Genomic DNA, 24,754 nt, shown 5'->3' on the forward strand with positions numbered 1-24,754 from the left:
TGTGAAGGGCGAGAAGTGTGAGTTCCACCGCACCTCTTTGTCCTTCCTGGGGTTTTATCATCTCCCCCAACTCCGTCGCTCCTGATCCGGCCAAGGTTGCAGCGGTGAGAGACTGGCCCCAACCCACTAGCCGTAGGAAGCTGCAACAGTTCCTCGGCTTTGCTAATTTCTACAGGAGGTTCATTAAGGGCTACAGTCAGGTAGTTAGCCCCCTGACAGCCCTGACCTCACCAAAAGTTCCCTTCACCTGGTCGGATCGTTGCGATGCCGCGTTCAAGGAGTTGAAACGGCGCTTCTCTTCTGCACCCGTTCTGGTGCAGCCCGATCCTAGTCGCCAGTTTGTGGTTGAAGTGGACGCCTCGGACTCAGGGATAGGAGCTGTGCTTTCCCAGAGCGGGAAGACCGATAAGGTCCTTCACCCGTGTGCCTATTTTTCCCGCAGGTTGACCCCGGCCGAACGGAACTATGACGTCGGCAATCGAGAACTCCTTGCGGTGAAAGAGGCTCTTGAAGAGTGGAGACATCTGTTGGAGGGAACGTCCGTGCCATTCACGGTTTTCACTGACCACCGGAACCTGGAGTATATCAGGACCGCCAAGCGGCTGAATCCCAGGCAAGCCCGCTGGTCACTGTTCTTCGGCCGTTTTGACTTCCGGATCACCTACCGTCCCGGGACCAAGAACCAGAGATCGGATGCCTTGTCCCGGGTACATGAAGATGAAGTCAAAACGGAGTTGTCAGATCCACCGGAACCCATCATCCCGGAGTCCACTATCGTGGCCACCCTCACCTGGGACGTAGAGAGAACCGTCCGGGAGGCCCTGGCACGAAGCCCGGACCCCGGAACTGGGCCGAAGAACAGACTTTACGTCCCACCAGAAGCTAGGGCTGCAGTCCTGGACTTCTGTCACGGCTCTAAGCTCTCCTGTCATCCAGGGGTGCGAAGAACCGTGGCAGTTGTCCGGCAGCGCTTCTGGTGGGCGTCCCTAGAGGCCGATGTCCGGGATTATATCCAGGCCTGCACCACCTGCGCCAGGGGCAAGGCTGACCATCGTAGGGCTTCGGGTCTGCTCCAGCCGCTGCCCGTGCCCCATCGCCCCTGGTCCCACATCGGCCTGGATTTTGTCACGGGTCTCCCGCTGTCCCAGGGCAACACCACCATCTTCACGATAGTGGACCGATTCTCCAAGGCGGCCCACTTCGTGGCCCTCCCGAAGCTCCCGACGGCCCAGGAGACAGCGGACCTCCTGGTTCACCACGTCGTCCGGCTGCATGGGATCCCAACAGACATTGTCTCAGATCGCGGTCCCCAGTTCTCCTCGCACGTCTGGAGGAGCTTCTGCCGGGAACTGGGGGCCACGGTGAGTCTCTCATCCGGGTACCATCCCCAGACCAACGGGCAAGCAGAACGGGCCAATCAGGAGATGGAGCAGGCCCTGCGTTGCGTGACAGCCGCGCACCCGGCGGCCTGGAGTACCCATCTGGCCTGGATCGAGTATGCCCATAACAGCCAGGTGTCGTCAGCCACTGGCCTCTCCCCTTTCGAGGTATGTCTGGGGTACCAACCGCCTTTGTTTCCAGTGGTTGAGGGAGAGGTCGGTGTGCCCTCGGTCCAGGCCCGCCTACGAAAGTGCCGTCGGGTGTGGCGTGCCGCCCGTTCTGCCTTGCTGAGGGCCCGGATGAGGTCAAAGGCCCATGCAGACCGTCGGCGGACCCCGGCCCCTGCGTATCGGCCAGGGCAGGAGGTGTGGTTGTCGACAAAGGACATCCCCCTCAAAGTGGACTCCCCCAAGTTACAGGACCGTTACATCGGTCCCTTCAAAATCCAGAAGGTCATCAGTCCAGCCGCAGTGAGGCTTCAGCTGCCGGCCTCACTGCGGATCCATCCTGTATTTCACGTGTCCCGAATCAAACCACATCACACCTCACCCCTCTGTACTCCGGGTCCGGCACCGCCTCCTGCCCGGATCATCGATGGCGAGCCGGCTTGGACTGTGCGCCGGCTTTTGGATGTCCGTAGGATGGGCCGGGGCTTCCAGTATTTGGTGGACTGGGAGGGGTACGGACCTGAAGAACGCTCCTGGGTGAAGAGGAGCTTCATTCTGGACCCGGCCCTTCTGGCCGATTTCTACCGCCGCCACCCGGACAAGCCTGGTCGGGCGCCAGGAGGCGCCCGTTGAGGGGGGGGGTCCTGTTGTGTGGGCCGCTGAAGAGGAGGTACTGCTGGCCCACCACCACCAGAGGGCACCCTGCCTGGAGTGCGGGCTCCAGGCACCAGAGGGCGCTGCCGCCTCACAGGAGCAGCCGGGGTGACAGCTGACACTCATCACCTGTGACAGCTGTCACCACTCATCTGATCTGCATCGGTATATCAGCAAGACGTCATCTCCACCTCTTTGCCGAGATATCGTTCTACCTGAAAGGTAATATCCTCAGCCTGACTGCTTGATAGAAAGCCCTTTTTGTGATTTTTGTGAGTGATAACAGACTTTTTCTCCAACGAGAGGTGGAGGTAGCTTCCCTGCCGTGCAGATTGCTGGGTGCAGATGCACCCACGTTTAATTGTGTTTTTGTTCCTCGCCAGCAGTACCAGGTCCGACACGCGGAGGCAGTGGCCACCTGGGAGTTCGGGACTTGGCGGCTCCAGTATTCCCGGGGTCTGGTGGCGGAGGAAATCGTGTGGTTCCAGTTCTGCTTTGGACAGGCGTCTCCTATCTTCGAGCCTGCCCACACGACACCTTGTAATTTGACCTCTGATCTATTGTGTAATCTGTTGTGTTTGTTGTGCACGTTCGCAACAGTAAAGTGTTGTTATTTGACCTATTCCATTGTCTGTTCATTTGCGCCCCCTGTTGTGGGTCCGTGTACTTACACTTTCCCAACACTGAGGGTGCCTCAGTCTGTCACTGTAGAAGCTGCTCAGCTCCACTACAGTCCGTTGCAGAGGGTGAGAGGAGCTGTCCATGATGGATTTGAACTTGGCTAACACCCTCCTCTCAGCCACCTCCTCCAGAGAGTCCAGAGGACAGCCCAGGACAGAGCTGGACTTCCTGCCCAGCTTATTCGGTCTCTTTTTCTCCCGCTGTGTGCTGCCCATCATAGAAGGTCTTAAGCAGAGGCCTGCTCACTCCGAAGGATCTCAGTCTCCTCAGGAGGTGGAGGCGACTCTGGCCCTTCTTGTACAGGGCGTCAGTGTTGTGAGTCCAGTCCGGTTTGTTGTTGAGGTGAACACCCAGGTATTTGAAACTGTCCATGGTCTCTATGTCCTCCCCCTGGATGTTCACCAGTGGGTGAGGCGGTGGTTTCCTCCTGAAGTCGATCACCATCACTTCATCTTACTGGTGTTGAGACACAAGTGGCTGCGCTTGCACCAGTCCACGAAGTCTGTGATGACTGACCGGTACTCCAGCTTGTTCCCCTCAGACACATGACCCACACTGGCGGAGTCATCAGAGAACTTCTGGAGGTGGCAGCTGTCCATGGTGTAGGTGAAGTCCAAGGTGTAAAGGGTGAAGAGGAAAGGCGAGAGGACGGTTCCTGGGGGGCCCTGGTGCTGCACCTTACCACCTCAGACTGACAGCCGCGCAGCCGCACATTCTGCGGGCGGTCAGTGAGGTAGTTGATGGTCCAGGCGGCGAGATGTCCATCCACACCTGTGTCCTCCAGCTTCCCCTGTAGCAGCGCTGGTCTGATGGTGTTGAAAGCGCTGGAGAAGTCAAAGAACATGACTCTCACAGTGCTCCCGCCGGTCTCCAGGTGGGTGAGCACTCGCTGCAGTAGGTAGATAACAGTGTCATCTACCCCGATGTTGGGCCTGTAGGCGAACTGCAGCAGGTCCAGGATGTTGCTCACCACGCTGCGGAGGTGAGACAGGACGAGCTGCTGGCTTCATGAGGTGGGAGGTCAGGGCAACTGGTCTGTAGTCGGCCTGTTCCTTGCGGTGCGGTGTTTTGGGAACCGGGACCACACAGGAGGTCTTCCACAGGGTAGGGACCACCCACAGGTTGAGGCTCATGTTGAAGATGTGGCTGAGGACCTCACAGAGCTCATCTGCACAGGTCCTCAGCAGCCTCGGGGAGATCCCATCAGGTCCTGCTGCTTTCCTCTGCTTCAGCCACAGGAGCTGGCCTCTCACCTCAGTCGGAGTCACAGTGAGGGGGGGAGGGAGGGGGGAGCTGAGGTGTGAGCTGGTGCTGAATACAGTCCTGCATACAGGAGGGACAAAGTCCAGGGTGCAGTGGAGGTGACTAGGGGGAAGAAGGGGGGGGGGTCAGAGGGACTGGAGGGCTGGCTGCTGGAGACGTGTGGAGAGCCGGGAGCAAGCGGGGGGGGGGGGGGGGCAGGTGTGGAGGAGCCAAAACGGTCAAAGTCTTTATTTGTCTCCCTAAGGAGAAATTTGCCTTGGACAGAGTCTGCTACACAACAACACATCCAGTACATAGCACCCATACATTAAAAACAACACAGTAAGTCAAAGGATAAAATATAAATACACAACATTATTAACATCTTTGTGCAGTAAGTAACTGTTTAACTCCTCTGCAAACAGAATCTCCATCTGCAGTCCTGCTGGCATCCTGCCCAAATCCGGAGGCAGTCTTGAGGCCTCTCCACACGTCCCTGAAATTGTTCTGGGCCAGCTACTCCTCCATCTTCCTTCCATACTCCTTGGCTGCCTGGATCCTCCACTGGAATTCCTTTTGGACTCTACGCTGCTCCTCTCTGTCTCCCGAGTTGAAAGCTCTCTTCTTCTGGTTCATCAGGACCTTCAGCTCTGGGGTCACCCAGGGGTGGTTGTTGGGAAAGCACCGTACCTTCCGGGTGGGCACAGTGCTCTCCACACAGAAGTTCATATAGTCAGTGACACACTGGGTCAAGCAGTTGATGTCTTCACCGTGAGAGTTTTGAAACATGCTCCAGTCTGTGGTTCTGAAACAGTCCCTCAGCCTGGGCCTCAGGCTGAGGGACTGTTTCAACAACCAGCTATGGAGACAATTGAAAAAAGTGCTAGTGAGTATTTGTGTGTTTCCAACAGGTGACATAACTATCAGCAGCATCACAGCGTGAGCTTGAATGTAATGTAGCTGCTAACATTAAGAACTGAGGCACAGATTAAAAAGCGGTAAAGGCAGCAACCCTGAAAAGATTTAGTGCACCTGCGGCCATGAGTCATGTCATGTATGTTCATTGTGGCAATGAAAATACATGTTTGGTCAGACTTTGTTTTTTATGGTTCAAGTGATTTGAAATTGTTCTGCACAGATTTGATGACTATTAAAATGGAGGAAATTAAAATAACACCCAGCAACACACAGATACACCAGGGTGCAGGAATATCACTAGCAAGTCAATAAAAATACAACTCAACATTAAATCAAAGATAAACAGACTATGCAATAGTGTAAATTGTGGTTATTTTAACATCTGGCCAAGTGTGACACATAACTGCTGATGATTTGCCTCAACATGAAGAATAAAAATAATCAAAAGTAAATTAAGTATATCAAGTGAAAAAAATGAAGTTTGGGAACAATTTCCACACAGCAATTCTAAGTACACTGAATAATTTGTAATTTAAAATTATGCTGTTTTTGTCAGTTACAGAGTGCAGCCTGTGGTTTAGTTTTTTTTTTTTAAGCCAACTGACTTTTGACAAGTATAAAACTAAGTTAAAACTGTGCATCAATATATTATGTGCAAGTGTTATGTAACTTCTATTTTGGTATCTTTTGGTCAATTTCAGCTGGAACAGTGAATCTAGTTGTGATCATCTGTGTGCTCGTGTGTGTTGGTGTGATCAGATGCAGTGCTGAGGTGAGTTAACAGAAAGCTATTGTGCTAAAGATCACAAAACAACAAAAAACGACAAAAATAAAAACTAAAAATGAAGCAAATGAAAAAAACTATGGAAAAATATAACTATGAATAACAGTTTTTTGTTTTTTTTGTTTTTTTTATTTTTACACTAAGTCTGTCTGTTCCCCAAGAAAATCTCAAACACAGCGGAAAATCCGGCAACAGAGAAATTTAGTGTGACAAATCTCTGGTCTCAAGACCAACGCTTAACCACTAGACCATCACCTCCCTCTTCTTGGTCTGAACAAGGCCTGAGAAATTCAAAGTGGTGCAGGATCCTGCGGTCCCTCGCGATCAGCTCCTGCGATCTTGCGCCTGATGGAGTCAGCATGAGTTTCCCAAATCTTGTCCTCATGCTCGTGTACCACTTCTTCAGTTGGTCGCTGCTTTTGCCCATGTACCAGGGCTTCTCCTACCACAGCGTCTCCTTCAGTGCCTTCCTGACATAGTTTGGGTGTTTTCTTCTTCAGGAGGCACTCTTGCCCAACCCACCATTTCCAGCTCCTCTGTGAACTTGGCCATGACATTTCGCGTTACCGCTTGAGCAGACACATGGATGGCTCACCGGGAGGGCGCTCGGTGTCGAGTGTCGCTGGGGTGGTTTGGTGCTGGCTCCAGGACTTGGCTGCTGTGGGTGACGACTATCCAGGAGGGGTCGGTGTTGACCCAGCTTCTGCCTGTGTTGGTGGCAGCAGTGCTGCTCCCAGGTGTGAACAGGGGATGGCTCAGCTGGGCCTTCCTGGCCTGCGGTGCATTGTCTCATGGCCAAGTCATGGTGACGTACTTGTTCATGACGGTTTCTTTTTTTTCGAGCATGGTGATGTTGCTTAGTAGGAATGAGGTGGATCAGACAGTGATCGGAGAGACCCAGATCTGCACGGGGAACAGAGCAATAGGCATCCTTTATTGTGGTGCAGCAGTGGTCAAGAATGTTCATGTCCCTGATGGGACATGTTGCGGTATGTCTAATGGCCATGTTCTTGTTCTATTTGATAATTTCATATCTCCTCTGGGACGCCATGGTGTATGCTGTTCCTTAGTTTATCACGATACACAGACAAAACACAGTTTTAGTTTTACACATATTGTTTATATACAACACGAGCAGTCACGGCACATAGATGTCAAATGCAACATTTTTCAACCAGTCATGTAACTGATCCATGCTGAGGGCAGCGACCCGCCCATCTGGGTGCGGAGCTGAGGGGAGGCGGAAGAGGCAGACAGAGCGCTGTGTGTGTGTGTGTGTGTGTGTGTGTGTGTGTGTGTGTGTGTGTGTGTGTGTGTGTGTGTGTTCAGCTTACAAGCTGTTGCAACTCTCTGTTTAGTGAAGGTATCTTTCAATATGATATCTAAAATTGAAGTCCGTTTTCTGTCAGTTTTTGAGTCTAACCATAAGCAGAAAATACTCTGAAAATTCGTGTATGGGTAAAGATACTGTATATTGGACCAATTTCAAAGCATAACACTGGTCAACATGTTTTTTATTGTTGCATGGACTTTGCTGCATCAAATTTTTCCAGAAACTGTGAGAGACCTCCAGGTGGACACCATTCGAAAAATTCAGATGGCTTTCAGGGACGATTTTATCGGGATTACACAGATTAAGGAGTGCCCCAGCCGGTTTAAAGGCCACCCACAGCGTCTGAGAGCGCGGCGCACTCCGAGCGCCGATCTACAGCCTGAAACAACCAGATCATTTCCAACGTGAAGGCTTTGTTGATCCAGGACGTCGTCTGACTTACACAACAATGGCAGAAGACGTGGACATCAGTACTTTTTCGGCACATTCCACTGTTACAGGAGTTTTTTTCATGGAAAAAGGAGCGGAGGGATGCGCCACCATGCCGCTCATGGCGCGGCACAAAACCACCTCCGTGTTGGTCTCACAGGACGGCTTTCAGACGGCTTTTCAGTTGTGTGACTATCCGAGAAATTGTGCATGAGCTGGACATGCCCCAACATGTCCTGTGAGGCTTCATCACGGCGTTGCTTTGTGCCATGCAGACCAACACGGAGGTGGTTTTGTTTCACACCATGAGCGGCATGGTGGCGCATCCCTCCGCTCCTTTTTCCATGAAAAAAACTCCTGTAACAGTGGAATGTGCCGTTCATTTCCAAACTGGATGCTCTGTTGATCCGGGACGTCGTCTGACTAGACGTGGACATCAGCAATTTTTCGGCACATTGAGACAGACGTGTGGAGGAATTCCATGCGTCGCGGTGGAGCCGCATGGCGCAACGCAACGCCGTGATGAAGCTTCACAGGACATGTTGGGGCATGTCCAGCTCATGCACAATTTCTCGGATAGTCACGACTGAAAAGCCGACTGAAAGCCGTCCTGTGAGACCAACATGGAGGTGGTTTTGTGCCGCGCCATGAACGGCTCCGTGGCACATCCCTCCGCTCCTCTTTCCATGAAAAAAACTCCTGTAACAGTGGAATGTGCCGAAAAAGTACTGATGTCCACGTCGTCTGCCATTGTTGTGTAAGTCAGACGACGTCCTGGATCAACAAAGCCTTCACGTTGGAAATGATCTGGTTGTTTCAGCCTGTCAATTGGCGCTCAGAGTGCGGTGCGCTCTCAGCCACTGTGGGCCGTCTTTAAACCAGCTGGAGCACTCCTTAATCTGTGTAATCCCCATAAAATCGTCCCTGAAAGCCATCTGAATTTTCCGAATGGTGTCCACCTGGAGGTCTCTCACAGTTTTTGGAAAAATTTGATGCAGCAAAGCTCCAAATCGTTCAGACATTTTATTCGCAATAAAAATCCGATGAGAGGGGTGGACGCCTGCTCACAGGTGAATGACGCAACCGACAGGCGTGAAAAAACTCACGCATGCGCACAAAGGTTCAAGCTTGGCTGATGCAATCACACGTGATTCAAACCCATATGGTTTTTGAAAAAATACAAAGGTCGGATAATTTTCTAACAGACCTTGTATAACAGGTCTCCATAATCTAAAATAGATTAAAAAAAAAAGTTGCAGTAACAAGGCACTTTCTAACCTCAAAAGACAAACAAACATTTATTTCGAAAGAAAAATCCCAGTTTCAATTCGAGTTTCTTCGCAAGATTCTCTGTGGGGTTTGAAGGTAAGAGTATCGTCAAGCAAGATACCAAGATATTTGTATGAATGTACCACCACAGTTTCATTTCCCTCAAGCGTGGACACTGTAGGGGCAGTTTGAGGACCTTTTCTAGAAATTGACAATAACATGAGTTTAGTTTTGTCAGAGTTAAGGACAAGTTTTAGCTGCAGCAGTTTGTGCTGCACCACATCAAAAGCTGCAGCAGTTTGTGCTGCACCACATCAAAAGCTTTTTGCCAAGATTTGACAGCACTGACCGGGGATGAACCAAAGCAGTAAATGATTGTGTCATCAGAGACATTATGTCCTAAATCATTTACATACATTATAAATAATCTGAATCTGAGCTCAGATTTTGTCAATCACATCACACTTTTTTTGCAGTCTGCAGGTTCCATATTGATGGATTATGCAAAAGCTGCTCATTCACTGCAAGACTGGAGCTTTTGCTTCAATGCTTAATACGAGAAATATGTTTTCATATCTAAAATACATTATGTGACTGACAAAAACTAACACCAGATTTGGATTCAGTGCCCCCAAATTACCCAAAAGCCATTGAAAAACTCACTGCAAGAAAAATAGTGTTGACCAGTGTAATATACCCAAAAATTCTAATTCAATTATATTTTTTCTGATTGGTTAGTCATGTGACATAATCAGATGTATAATATCTGTGGAAGGCAACAAAATATTAGACTGGTAGCCAAAGATGTATTACTTTGCGCCCTGACTGGTGTTCTGACAAGATGTCATTACTATTGAATGTCATTCCTGTACTCCGCGTGCAACAGTGAATGCGCAGAATTGCTCAGGTGCAGAACTTTCGAGGTTCACAATTCGTCAGAACACTGCCTGCACGCTCTGCTAGCTGTTAGCGATGTTAGCTCAGAGTGAGAGAAAGTCGCGTATCGCTGTCGAAATGGGTGAATTTAAGTTTCCGTACGAAAGTATTGTGATACAGAATTACGGTTTCATGTTTGATGGATTTGATGGATTTTCACATTTGACGGATTACTCCGCGCTCTGACCGCTGTTGGAGAGACAGCTCGCTGCCTCACTATCAGCCTACCCTCGCCGACCGAATTACCTACAGAAAAATAACCGTGCAAATGATGGAATTGAATTAGAATGGGAATAACCCCCTTTTGTCTGATGTGTTGGACGTTCATGCTGTTATATACGGTCGAAAATATTCATTTTATCAGCTCTGCTAATGCGTCACTGATAAAGCAATATCTTCGACCGTACATAACAGCGTGAACGTCCGGCACATCAGACACAACAGGCTTATTCCCTAATTATACATTTTTCCCAGCCATTTGAATTTGAACTACATCAAATGCTGAAGATGACAGGTCAATGCTGGAACTATCCTTAGTCAGTCCCAATGGGCAACATAGTTGCTAGCTTTCATTAATTACACTATGTAACACAATTTTTGTTCTTGGCTTCTAAGTGTTATATTTCAACTGCTTATGTCTAAAGTCTATGGAAAAATGACTACATTCAGCACAAACTTTGATTTTTTTTTTTTTTTTTTTTTTTTTACGTTCTAGAAAGTTCTAAAAGTTTCTTGAAATTTCTAGATAATTCTGGAAACTTTTTTGAAAATTCTGGACAGTTCTAGCAGTTAAAGAATATTCTAGAAGACTACTCAATAGTAGTGAAGGCGAATCGAGAATATTCTTGAAAACAGACAAATTTCAAAATATCATTGTCCTGATCACAGAAGCAAAGTTTCTGTGGAATAAAAGCTATTTTCTATTTATTTAAGGCATAACAGGTTAGGAAAACACACTGTACCCAGGAACAAAACAAAAATAAAAATTTGTTACATAGTGTTATTATAATAAGCTGTAAGACGCCATTTCCTCTCCAGCCATAAGCTGGAGAGGAAATGGCGTCTGACTAATTTAGAAGATCTTCATTTAGCCTGGAAAAAGAGTGTCGCTCTATAAAAAAGCCCTCCGTAAAGCTAGGACATCTTACTATTCATCACTAATTGAAGAAATTAAGAACAACCCCAGGTTTCTTTTCAGCACTGTAGCCAGGCTGACAAAGAGTCAGAGCTCTATTGAGCCAAATATTCCTTTAACTTTAACTAGGAATGACTTCATGACTTTCTTTGCAAATAAAATTTTAACTATTAGAGAAAAAATTATTCATAACCATCCCAAAGACATATCTTTATGTTCAGCTGCTTTCAGTAATGCTGGTATTTGGTTAGACTCTTTCTCTCCGATTGTTCCGTCTGAGTTACTTTCATTAGTCACTTCCTCCAAACCATCAACATGTCTATTAGACCCCATTCCTACCAGGCTGCTCAAGGAAGCCCTACCATTAATGCTTCGATCTTAAATATGATCAATCTATCTTTATTAGTTGGCTATGTACCACAGGCTTTTAAGGTGGCAGTAATTAAACCATTACTTTATCTATCCATGAAGCCAGAGGACACACACCAGTTAGCTAAACTGCAGGATTGTCTTACAGACATAAAGACATGGATGACCTCTAATTTCCTGCTTTTAAACTCAGATAAAACTGAAGTTATTGTACTTGGCCCCACAAATCTTAGAAACATGGTGTCTAACCAGATGCTTACTCTGGATGGCATTACCCTGACCTCTAGTAATACTGTGAGAAATCTTGGAGTCATTTTTGATCAGGATATGTCATTCAAAGCGCATATTAAACAAATATGTAGGACTGCTTTTTTGCATTTACGCAATATCTCTAAAATTAGAAAGGTCTTGTCTCAGAGTGATGCTGAAAAACTAATTCATGCATTTATTTCCTCTACGCTGGACTATTGTAATTCATTATTATCAGGGTGTCCTAAAAGTTCCCTGAAAAGCCTTCAGTTAATTCAAAATGCTGCAGCTAGAGTACTAACGGGGACTAGAAGGAGAGAGCATATCTCACCCATATTGGCCTCTCTTCATTGGCTTCCTGTTAATTCTAGAATAGAATTTAAAATTCTTCTTCTTACTTATAAGGTTTTGAATAATCAGGTCCCATCTTATCTTAGGGACCTCATAGTACCATATCACCCCAATAGAGCGCTTCGCTCTCAGACTGCAGGCTTACTTGTAGTTCCTAGGGTTTGTAAGAGTAGAATGGGAGGCAGAGCCTTCAGCTTTCAGGCTCCTCTCCTGTGGAACCAGCTCCCAGTTCAGATCAGGGAGACAGACACCCTCTCTACTTTTAAGATTAGGCTTAAAACTTTCCTTTTTGCTAAAGCTTATAGTTAGGACTGGATCAGGTGACCCTGAACCATCCCTTAGTTATGCTGCTATAGACTTAGACTGCTGGGGGGTTCCCATGATGCACTGAGTGTTTCTTTCTCTTTTTGCTCTGTATGCACCACTCTGCATTTAATCATTAGTGATTGATCTCTGCTGTCTTCCACAGCATGTCTTTTTCCTGATTCTCTCCCCTCAGCCCCAACCAGTCCCAGCAGAAGACTGCCCCTCCCTGAGCCTGATTCTGCTGGAGGTTTCTTCCTGTTGAAAGGGAGTTTTTTCTTCCCACTGTCACCAAGTGCTCATAGGGGGTCGTTTTGACCGTTGGGGTTTTTCTGTAATTATTGTATGGCTTTTGCCTTGCAACATAAAGCGCCTTGGGGCAACTGTTGTTGTGATTTGGCGCTATATAAATAAAGCCTTGGAAGCCTTAAGGACAAGTTGGAACATGCCCTGCTGTTAATCAATTTCTCAGATACTCACTCAACTGAAAGCCACCAAAACCCGCCTGGATTTTACAAATGGTTATCAACACGGAGGTGTTTTTCCTGTGCCGCGCGCATTATCCATCCGCATGTCTTTCATTAAAAAAATCTCCTTTAACAGTGGAATTTCCGGATAAACTGCTGATTCCGACCTCTTCTGGAAGTTCTCTGTTCTCTCACGACGTCCTGGGTCAACAGAGGCTTAAATTTGGAGGTTTTCAGCTTGAAACAGGATGACGACGTCGCCTCGGAGTTAGGGCTGGATCAGGTGACCCTGAACCATCCCTTAGTTATGCTGCTATAGACTTAGACTGCTGGGGGGTTCCCATGATGCACTGAGTGTTTCTTTCTCTTTTTGCTCTGTATGCACCACTCTGCATTTAATTAGTGATTGATCTCTGCTCCCCTCCACAGCATGTCTTTTTCCTGGTTCTCTCCCTCAGCCCCAACCAGTCCCAGCAGAAGACTGCCCCTCCCTGAGCCTGGTTCTGCTGGAGGTTTCTTCCTGTTAAAAGGGAGTTTTTCCTTCCCACTGTCGCCAAGTGCTTGCTCACAGGGGGTCGTTTTGACCGTTGGGGTTTTTACGTAATTATTGTATGGCCTTGCCTTACAATATAAAGCGCCTTGGGGCAACTGTTTGTTGTGATTTGGCGCTATATAAATAAAATTGATTGATTGATTGATTACTTAAAAAGCCATCACTTGACCCAGCTATCTTAGCTAATTATAGGCCAATCTCCAACCTTCCTTTTCTCTCAAAAATTCTTGAAAGGGTAGTTGTAAAACAGCTAACTGATCATCTGTGTTGTGAAAGTGTTGGAACACGGACCCACAACAGGGGGCGCAAATGAACGGACAATGGAGGAGTCAAATAACACTGTTTTTACTGTTGTGAAACAGGCACAACAAACACAGCCGATTACAATATTGAAATTGAGTCCAATTACAACGGTGTCGTGTGGGCAGGCTTGACGATAGGAGACGTCTGTCCAAGTCGAACCGGAACCAACCCGATTTCCTCTGCCACCGAACCCCGGGAATACTGGAGCCGCCAAGTCCCGAACTCCCAGGTGGCCACTGCCTCTGCTCGTCGGATCCGGTACTGCTGGCAAGGAACAGAAACAGTCAGGTGTGGGTGCGGCTGCACCCAGCAACACGGAGGGTGGAGATTCCACCTCCACCTCTCGTCAACAACAATAAAGGAATGTAGGAAGGTGAGTACTTATCCAAGAGTTGTCCAGTAGTCAGCTATCCTACAAACAATCAACAAGAATTACAACTGTAATTAATAGCACGTTTGGGCGGAGATTGTTACCTCTTTGATAGGGCGGTCTCTCGGCAATGAGGTGGAGATGCCGTCCTGCTGATATACCTCCCTGTTGATTGGAATCAGTTGTCTCAGGTGATGGGTGACAGCTGTCACCCTGGCTGCTTCTGTGAGGCGGCAGCGCCCTCCGGTGCCTGGAGCCCACACTCCAGGCAGGGCGCCCTCTGGTGGTGGTGGGCCAGCAGTACCTCCTCTTCAGCGGCCCACACAACAATCTGCAGAGGAATGGTCTATTTGAAGAGTTTCAGTCAGCTTTCAGAATTCATCATAGTAGAGAAACAGCATTAGTGAAGGTTACAAATGATCTTCTTATGGCCTCAGACAGTGGACACATCTCTGTGCTTGTCCTGTTAGACCTCAGTGCAGCTTTTGATACTGTTGACCATCAAATTTTATTACAGAGATTAGAGCATGCCATAGGTATTAAAGGCACTGCGCTGCGGTGGTTTGAATCATATTTATCTAATAGATTACAATTTCTTCATGTAAATGGGGAGTCTTCTTCACGGACTAAGGTTAATTATGGAGTTCCACAAGTGCTAGGACCAATTTTATTCACTTTATACATGCTTCCCTTAGGCAGTATTATTAGAAAGCATTGCTTAAATTTTCATTGTTACGCAGATGATACCCAGCTTTATCTATCCATGAAGCCAGAGGACAAACACCAGTTAGTTAAACTGCAGGAATGTCTTTCAGACATAAAGACATGGATGACCTGTAATTTCCTGCTTTTAAATTCAGATAAAACTGAAGTTATTGTACTTGGCCCCACAAATCTTAGAAACATGGTGTCTAACCAGATCCTTATTCTGGATGGCATTACTCTGACCTCCAGTAATACTGTGAGAAATCTTGGAGTCATTTTTGATCAGGATATGTCCTTCAATGCGCATATTAAGCAAATATGTAGGACTGCTTTATTGCATTTGCGCAATATCTCAAAAATTAGAGAGGTCTTGTCTCAGAGTGATGCTGAAAAGCTAATTCATGCTTTTATTTCCTCTAGGCTGGACTATTGTAATTCATTATCAGGTTGTCCTAAAAGTTCCCTGAAAAGCCTTCAGTTAATTCAAAATGCTGCAGCTAGAGTACTGACGGGGACTAGAAGGAGAGAGCATATTTCACCCATATTGGCTTCTCTTCATTGGCTTCCTGTTAATTCCAGAATAGAATTTAAAATTTTTCTTCTTACTTATAAGGTTTTGAATAATCAGGTCCCATCTTATCTTAGGGACCTCATAGTACCATATCACCCCAATAGAGCGCGTCGCTCTCAGACTGCAGGCTTACTTGTAGTTCCTAGGGTTTGTAAGAGTAGAATGGGAGGCAGAGCCTTCAGCTTTCAGGCTCCTCTCCTGTGGAACCAGCTCCCAATTCGGATTAGGGAGACAGACACCCTCTCTACTTTTAAGATTAGGCTTAAAACTTTCCTTTTTGCTAAAGCTTATAGTTAGGGCTGGATCAGGTGACCCTGAACCATCTTTTAGTTATGCTGCTATAGACTTAGACAACTGGGGGGTTTCCCATGATGCACTGAGTGTTTCTTTTTATTCACCTCTTTTTGCTCTGTATGCACCACTTTGCTTTTAATCATTAGTGATTGATCTCTGCTCTCTTCCACAGCATGTCTTTTTCCTGATTCTCTCCTCTCACCCCCAACCAGTCCCAGCAGAAGACTGCCCCTCCTCGCCAAGTGCTTGCTCATAGGGGGTCGTTTTGACCGTTGGGGTTTTTCTGTAATTATTGTATGGCTTTTCCTTACAATATAAAGCCCCTTGGGGCAACTGTTTGTTGTGATTTGGCGCTATATAAATAAAATTGATTTGATAATCATGTGACAACTGTGCCTTATTTTATATGTGCCAACAAATTATGGCTGACTTTAGTGTGTATATTGATACTGTTTACACACAGAGCGTATCCTAGCAGTCACAATCACAAGCAACATTTAATGATTTAATTGGATTTCAAATCACATGATCAGACATACAGCGTGTGAGAATGTCAACAATCCAGTTTCATGAAGGAGTGGAAGCACAACATATTTCAGAACAAAGGATCAGATGCTCTTAAAGCCTTTGTACAAGCACATACAGCAGAGTTGATGGTAAAACATTAAGGGAGAAAGACACATCTGTACGATTAGAAAACATACTGTTACTGAAGAAAACACTGGTGATCATATGGCGCCTTGGACTCCGTGGCTGTTCTTGACATGTCTCATCATCATCAGGCTCTGTAAGATTTCCTGCTTTGATTTAAAATAGGTTACAAAGCTCACTGTACTTGCTTTTTAAAAATAACTGATAATTGATCATTTGACTCTCATGGGTCTTTGTAGATGCACCACCTTTTGTTCAGGCAGTTGATATACCAAAATACCACTGGCAGAGTCAGTTTATATTTTTACCTTTTTTTATGTTGTCAGTTTATGTTTGAATTTATGCTTAGTTATGTTTTTGTTTGGTGTTAATAAATTGTATATATATATATATATATCACACACACCATCATCTTAGTGCAATGTATTTATATTTCTTCCAGTGGGTTTACTTCATTAAGTGATAATAATAATGCTAATGATAATTTTCTTTCTGATAAGATATAACATACCTTGGTACTCCAAGAACTGGTTTCTGGATATGTAAAAGTTTGATATTTTGTAGATCCTAACAGGTGGAGCTTGGATTATGTATTTATTTAGTTATTTACTTGCAATATGCTGTTTCTTTATTCAGCCACCAGCATGAACCTATAATTGACTTAATTATGCCTGTATATCTTTTCTACAGAATCCAGTGTTCAGGGTAAGTAATTGTTTGCAGTTGTACAACAAAAAAAATGCATGCTGCCTAAGTAGTGAATTTCCTATTTCATATTTGGTCAGTTGGGTTTAATTACTTAATGATAATTGAGCCTCCTTTGAGGAAATATAGCTATTGCTGTAGCTATTTTTTAATTGTTTCTTTTATTACTGTTGCTACCAGTCTAATACTTCTGTTAGTTTTTCAGTGTAACTGCTGTGAATTGTAGCTCATTATTCTATTCCTGTGTGAATCTTAGGAGTGGTTACCATTTTCATCAGAGGTTAGCTCACACTAGCTTGGCTATGCTCTTGGATTTTCTGGTGCACAAAGTACACTGCTTTACACTGCATAAATCCTGCACGATGCTGGCAGAGAGGGTGACTCTTTTACAGAGCCGTGTCCGTAAGCTAGAACAGCTTCTTAGTTCAGTGGAGGTAGATGTTACGGGCACTCCAGATGAGGTTAGTGTTGGGCCAGCTAGTACGCGCATTAGGATTAGCCTAGAATCGCCAGCTGCGGATGAGAACTTTCGGACCATGGTTAGGCGGAGGAAGTCATGTAGGGCTTGGTGCCTGGGTTCCTGTACCTGTGAGATCAGATTTTTAGGTTCTGTTACTAAACTATAAAATTATTCATGGACTAGCGCCTCCCTACTTAGCGGACCTGCATAAACTCTACGTACCGGCCCGGGCTTTGCAATCTCAGGATGCAGGACTACTTTATATCCCTAGGGTGAATAAAAAGTCTGGGGGTCACAGAGCTTTCTCTTATCGTGCACCTGCTTTGTGGGATGATCTCCCTGCATCAATAAAACAGTCAGATTCTGTAGAGACTTTCAAGTCCAGACTTAAGAAGCACTTATTTTCCCTTTCCTATGGTTAACATACTGGCATAGTATGTTATTATGCTTTCTTCTTCTTCTTTGTCTTTCGCCTGTTCCCATTAGAGGTCGCCACAGCAGATCAATCGTTTCCATCTCACCCTGTCCTCTGTATCTTCCTCTGTCACACCAACCACCTGCATGTCCTCTCTCAGCACATCCATGAACCTCCTCTTTGGTCTCCCTCTTCTCCTCCTGCCTGGTGGCTCCATCCTCAGCATCCTTCTCCCTATATACCCTGGGTCCCTCCTCTGCACATGTCCAAACCATCTCAGTCTCGCCTCTCTGACTTTGTCTCCAAACCGTCCCACCTGAGCTGTCCCTCTGATATGTTCATTCCTAATCTTGTCCATTCTTGTCACTCCCAAAGAGAATCTCAATCAAATGAATTTTAAAGGGTAGAAAGCATAATAACATAAAAAAAAATAAGTATGTTATTATGCTTTCTACCCTTTAAAATTCATTTGATTGAAATTCATTCATTCATTTGATCAACTTTAACTAAAGTCTGGGTCTTTTAGTGATGCAATCACCTTATTATTTCTTCTGTTTTTCTTGTCACTAAATGCTGATAAATTATACTGTATTTGTTGTCTTTCTGCCGCATGATTCTGTTTTTTTTCTCTCTGTTTAAGGTGTAGCTCCATCCAGAGATGGGGGTGGGTATTTTCTTCTGCAGGCCTCCTGTCTTATGCACCAGCATGAACTCCCAAAATTTCCTGTATTGTCAATTGTGTCGATAGCATGGCCCAAGCAGAGGGTCACCCCTTTGAGTCTAGTCTGCTTAAGGTTTCTTCCTCAAATCATCAGAGGGAGTTTTTTTTCTTACCACTGTCGCCTGTGTGCTTGCTGTAGGAGCTGGTAAGGTTAGCTCTTACTTGTGTGAAGCGACTTGAGGCAACTTTGTTGTCATTTGGCACTATATAAATGAAAATAAATTGAAAACTGAAATTTAGTTATTTAGTGGATCCTAGCAAGTGTAACTGGGATGATTTGTCAAAATGTTGTTGCTTTAATCAACCATCACCATGGCCCTATAATATGAATAACTATATATCTCTTTCCTACAGGGTCCAGTATTCCGGGTAAGTGAAGTCAGATTTCCACATTGCAGATAATTATTGCAGATAATTGTGTCAGTGTTGATGATATGACTCACTGTATCTTAAAGTGCAATTCTCAAGAAGAATGATAGTCTTTAGTGTCGCTCAGGAGATTAAATCTCAATGCAACAGAAGTACACAGAGGAATTATGTCTTTTATTAAACAATATGTTCAGAATAACAGTGGAGGGCGGTAAGAGTCTATTAACAAAAATCACCTTCAAGAGAAAAGCACAAACTAAAAAGACAACACCACCAACTTATTACTTTAGAAGTAGCTCATAATTACAGCAGCCTCAGGAACTGTCACAAAAGAAACAGTGACATTTAGTTTTACAGTTTCACTTAGATTTTGCTTTTCTGAGTGGTGAAAATACATAACTAGATGGCGCTATATACATGTCCTCTGATGTCACTGTTTATCTCCATAGAAACTACCCAAACAATCTTTCATACAAACTGTTTAAAGGGACATTACAGTGTTGTGGTGGAAATTACGGCAATAGTGTGGGACAACTACATTTTGTTTAAAAAAAATCACAACAGTTGTATGACATTGAATACCCCAATTATGTTTTGATTATTTTACTGATATTTTATTCAGAGATATTTTAAAACATTAGAAAAAAACGTTTCTTTACCATTCATTTTTATCATTGAAGATCAAAAGTCTGGGTGTGGGACAAGCACAAAACGGCAATATTTGCATGTAATGATGCTGAAAATGTTGTGAAAGTGTAGTGACACGGACCCACAACAGGGGGCGCAAATGAACGGCCAATAGATGAGCCAAAAAGTAACAATTTAATGTTGTGAAATGTGCACAACGAATATACAGACAATCTCAGAATATAATTACAGTCAATCCACAAAGGTGACGTGTGGGCAGGCTCGAGGATAGAAGACGTCTGTCCTGAGAAGAGCCGGAACCACACGATTTCCGCCTCCACAGAACCTGGTGAATACTGGAGCCGCCATGTCCCGAATTCCCAGGTGATCACCGTCCCCGACTGTCGGATCTGGTACTGCTGGCGAGAATAAAGACAGTCAAGTGTGGGTGTGTGTACACCCAGTAACAACAACGGTGGGAATGCCACCTCCACCTCTCACTCAATATGTTGCAGAGTACCGCAGTGATTCCTCAGGGGAAAAGAGTGCAGTCCTGCACTCACTCAGCCTCCACAGAAAGAGGGACCGGTACTCCTGCAAACACTCACAATATACAGATATAGAAAACACAAATGGCTGAGGATATTACCTCCAATGAAGTATGATATCTGGGTGATGAGGTGGAGATGACGTCTGGGTTTTATGGAGTGAGATGATGAAGAATGAGTGACAGCTGTCAGGAAGTAATGAGTAACAGCTGTCACTCACTCCCGGCTGCCTGAAGCCCGCACTTCAGGCAGGGCGCCCTCTGGTGGTGGGCCAGCTGTACCTCCTCTTCTGGCGGCCCACACAACTGAAAAAAGGTGAAAAAGTCATCATAGACTACTAGAACAAATTTCTTAACACACTTTCATTGTAAAGATAACTATAAAAGTGTGAAATTTCCCCTTTTTTCTGTTTTTCATACAGTATGATCAAAGGACATAATAAGTGCCCGTAGTCTAAGAATCACCCTAATATGCACCATGTCCTCAAGACATGCATTCAAGAATGCACAGGGATGTCAGGCGTATGTGGTGGTCTTAGTCTTAACATTAATACAAAACATTCAAACATTGATATTTAAAATTACATTCTACCCATTTTGTATGTTTCTCCTCATTTCCATAAGGTCAAGGTCAACTTTATTGTCCCATTAGGGAAATTTGTCTTGGGTGTTGCACTACATTATTGCTTCACAGAACAGAGAACAATTAAAAAAGGACACAATCACATAAAACACAAGAATTAAAATCTAGACTAAAATCAGGAAATACATTATAATGACAACACAGAGACATTCAACTAATTAAAGTGCTGAGAAAAGTGCCAGGTGCTAAAGTGCTGATGTTTATTGCACACTGTTCTATTGCACTAGTTACTTGCATTGTTTAGCAGTTTGATAGAAACTGGAACAAATAATCATTTGAGACGATTTGTTTTACACTTTGGTATATGAAATCTTCCTGAAGGGAGAAGTTCATACTCTGAGGACAGTGGGTGAGAGGAGTCTGAGCAGATTTTTGTTGCCTGCGTCACAACTGACAGCTTCTCAATGGACTCCTATTTTTCCATACCAATTATTTTCATTGCTGTTTTGTGCATGTTAGACAACCTATTTTTGAGTTGAACTCTAAGGTTACCAAACCAGGCACTGATTCCATATCTAATTAGGCTCTCTAAAATAGCTTTGTAAAAAATTAGCATGATCTGATTGCTCACACCATAAAGCCTCACTCGTCTCAGAAAATACATTCTCTGTTGCAGTTTGTTGCACAAATTATCAATGTGTGATTTCCAGTATAGCAAATTATTGATATGGACTTATAGTTTGGTCTGAAATGGCTTGTGTGTTGTTACTTGTCTTGGGTCAAAAACCATGTCTTGTGTTTTTGACATGTTTAAAATCAGATGTTTTTTGTCACACCACTTAATAAAGGTGTCAACCTCATTGTAGTAGACAAAAGGGTCCATGTCCTTATGCAAGAGGCTCACGATTGCTGTGTCATTTACAAATTTAAAAATAAAATTATTGGGGTGTACTTTCCTGCAGTCATTAGTATAAATTGTAAAAAGTATTGGTGAAAGCACACAGCCTTGTGGAACTCCTGTATTACAGTGTTTGATATCTGATAATGTCTGATTAAGCTTCACTTGCTGTGTGCGGTTAGTTAAAAAAGATTAAAACCATTTTATAAGAACTGCGTTGGCATTCATGTCCTTCAATTTCCTTAAAAGTAGGTGGGGTTGCACAGTATTAAAAGCAGCGCTAAACTCAATAAATAAAGTGTGAACATGCTTAGAGACAAGATGCAACATGCTTAGAATGGCATCCTCAGTGCTACGCTCATGCTTATAGGCAAACTGACATGCATCTAACATGGGCTGTACTTCTGTTTTGAACATTGACAAAACTAATCTCAAGCTCAGTCACCAACATATCAGACTGTCACTACTGTCCCTCTCTCATGCTTCTTGAAGGAGGCAGGATCAGCCTGCTCTGTGTGTGAGCATAGACTGTGTAAGAGGCTCTGAGAATAGACAGCATACAACAGTGAACCAGGCTGCATTACTCCATCCAGAAATTTTGGAAGAATGGAATTGGTTCACTTATTTTTTTCTTCCAAACTAGGAACCTAAAAGCCAAAGTGTACTGATCCCCATTTGTGTTGAAGCACTGTCTCCATATGAGATCAGACCGCTGCATGCATGTATAAGAAGACAATGCCACCAACTTATTACAATATATTACTTACTGAGTTAATGGTTTATATGAATTTGTGTAAGATATCATGGATGGGAAGTTGCCAAATAGAGACCCTGCCTATGATGATTTTTTTAATCTGTACAAAATGATGCTTTATGACATACTGTAATTTGCACAAAAGCAAGGAAACATAAATTTTACATACAGTGAGGAAAATAAGTATCTGAACACCCTGCAATTTTGCAAGTTTTCCCCTTAGAAATCATGGAGGGGTCTGAAATTTTCATCTTAGGTGCATGCTGTGAGAGACATAACCTAAAAAAAAAAAAAAAATCCGGAAATCACCATGTATGATTTTTTTAAATAATTTATGTGTATGTTACTGCTGCAAATAAGTATTTGAACACCTGCCAATCAGCAAGAATTCTGGCTAACACAGACCTGTTAATTTTTCTTCAAGAAGCCCTCTTATTCTGCACTCTTTACCTGTATTAATTGCACCTGTTTGAACTTGTTACCTGTATAAAAGACACCTGTTCACACACTCAATCAATCACACTCCAACCTGTCCACCATAGCAAGACCAAAGAGCTGTCTAAGGACACCAGGGACAAAACTGTAAACCTGCACAAGACTGGGATGGACTACAGGACAACAGGCAAGCAGCTTGGTAGAAGACAACAACTGTTAAGATTATTTTTTTGAAAGTGGAAGAAACACAAGATGACTGTCAATCTCCCTCTGTCTGGGATTCCATGCAAGATCTCACTTTGTGGGGTAAGGATGATTCTGAGAAAGCTCAGAACTACACAGGAGGACCTGGTCAATGACCTGAAGAGAGTTGGGACCACAGTCACAAAGATTACATTAGTAACACATGATGCTGTCATGGTTTAAAATCCTGCAGGGCAGCAAGGTCCCCCTGCTCAAGCCAGCACATGTCCAGGCCCGTTTGAAGTTCACCAGTGACCATCTGGATGATCCAGAGGAAGCATGGGAGAAGGTCATGTGGTCAGATGAGACCAGAATAGAGCTTTTTGGAATCAACTCCACTTACCATGTTTAGAGGATGAGAACAACCCCAAGAAAACCATCCTAACCGTGAAGCATGTGGGTGGAAACATCAAACTTTGGGGTGCTCTTCTGCAAAGGGGACAGGACGACTGCACCGTATTGAAGGGAGGATGGATGGGGTCGTGTATTGCGAGATTTTGGCAAACAACCTCCTTCCCTCAGTAAGAGCATTGAAGATGGGTCATGGCTGGGTCTTCCAGCATGACAATGACCCCAAACACACAGCCAGGGCAACCGGGGGGGGCTCCGTAAGAAGCATTTCAAGGTCCTGGAGTGGCCTGGCCAGTCTCCAGACCTGAACTCAATAGAAAATTTTTGGAGGGAGCTGAAACTCCAAACCTGAAAGATCTAGAAAACTTCTGTATGGAGGAGTGGACCAAAATCCCTGCTGCAGTTTGTGCAAACCTGGTGAAAAACTACAGGAAACGTTTGACCTCTGTAATTGCAAACAAAGGCTACTGTACCAAATATTAACATTGATTTTCACAGTTCAAACACTTATTTGCAGCAGTAACGTACAAATAAATTATTTTAAAAAATCATACATTGTGATTTCCGGATTTTTTTTTTCTTTTTCAGATTATGTCTCTCACAGTGGACATGCACCTACGATGAACATTTCAGACCACTCCATGATTTCTAAGTGGGAGAACTTGAAAAATCACAGGGTGTTCAAATACTGTTTTTCCTCACTGTATAATATGTTTATGTCACAGACATGAATGGGCAAAGCTCTTCACCATCTCACCATGTCATTTAGGTCCTTCAGACTATGCTTTTCAGTAAAATAGTTCTGGGGAGCATTAGCATGGCTAATACCCTTCAGCTTCTAGGAAGCTTTGCATCCCCAGACCCCTCAACTACAGCCATCTAAATCCCCTGCCATTTTTTCCCCCCATTTTTCTTTATTTACCTCTCACATGCCTGGAAAGTCCTCAAAATCTCATTTAGGTCCTTCAGCCTTTATTTTCAGTTAATGGTTCTGGGGAGCATTGGTATGACTAAAACCCTTTATATAACGGCTGAGTGGATCCTTATCATTTGATTGGTGCTTTTGTATGTCACATAACATGGATTAATTCATCCCATTTGTGTTGCATTACATTTAGGGTGCAGCTTGGTTCCATTTAGAGTGCAAATAGCACACGTACACATACACACGTACACACGCGCAGGTGTACGTCCTCGTGCGTGTGCCCACACATACTTGCACACACACATGCACACGCGCGCATGCACACACAGAACAAATCCGCTGTGCTGTCTGGAGGCTGTTAGCAGGAAGAAAGAAAGAAAAGCTAGACTCATTTCTGACGTGATTTTTTTTTTTCACTGCACTGAGGATGTACACTGTCTTTTTTTGGTAGTACACACACGCACAAGCGATAGCAGATAAATTTAGGTGTTTTTCAGTTGTCCTTTTAACTGAATAGTTGCCACATTGACCTGAAAGGTTTTTGTATGTTTTTTCCTTGAAAAATTAAGTAAAAATATGTTTTTGTCTAAATTAAGGTGATTTTATG

The 24,754-nt window shown here is 44.6% G+C and overlaps 1 protein-coding gene across 1 annotated transcript in view; it reads left to right on the plus strand.

Annotated features, from left to right (window-relative positions):
• Nucleotides 1-6,408: 6,408 nt before the first annotated feature.
• LOC117530595 (chymotrypsin-like protease CTRL-1) overlaps nucleotides 6,409-24,754 on the plus strand; it is a 35,516-nt gene continuing 17,170 nt past the window's right edge. The window contains exons 1-4 of the mRNA XM_034193483.1: nucleotides 6,409-6,563; nucleotides 6,670-6,815; nucleotides 16,805-16,819; nucleotides 18,770-18,784. Of these exons, the coding sequence (XP_034049374.1) occupies nucleotides 6,409-6,563; nucleotides 6,670-6,815; nucleotides 16,805-16,819; nucleotides 18,770-18,784 (331 nt within the window). The remainder of the gene's footprint in view (nucleotides 6,564-6,669; nucleotides 6,816-16,804; nucleotides 16,820-18,769; nucleotides 18,785-24,754) is intronic.

The sequence above is a fragment of the Thalassophryne amazonica genome, chromosome 18 (genome assembly GCF_902500255.1).
Source record: "Thalassophryne amazonica chromosome 18, fThaAma1.1, whole genome shotgun sequence".
In the NCBI taxonomy this organism is placed as follows: domain Eukaryota; kingdom Metazoa; phylum Chordata; class Actinopteri; order Batrachoidiformes; family Batrachoididae; genus Thalassophryne; species Thalassophryne amazonica.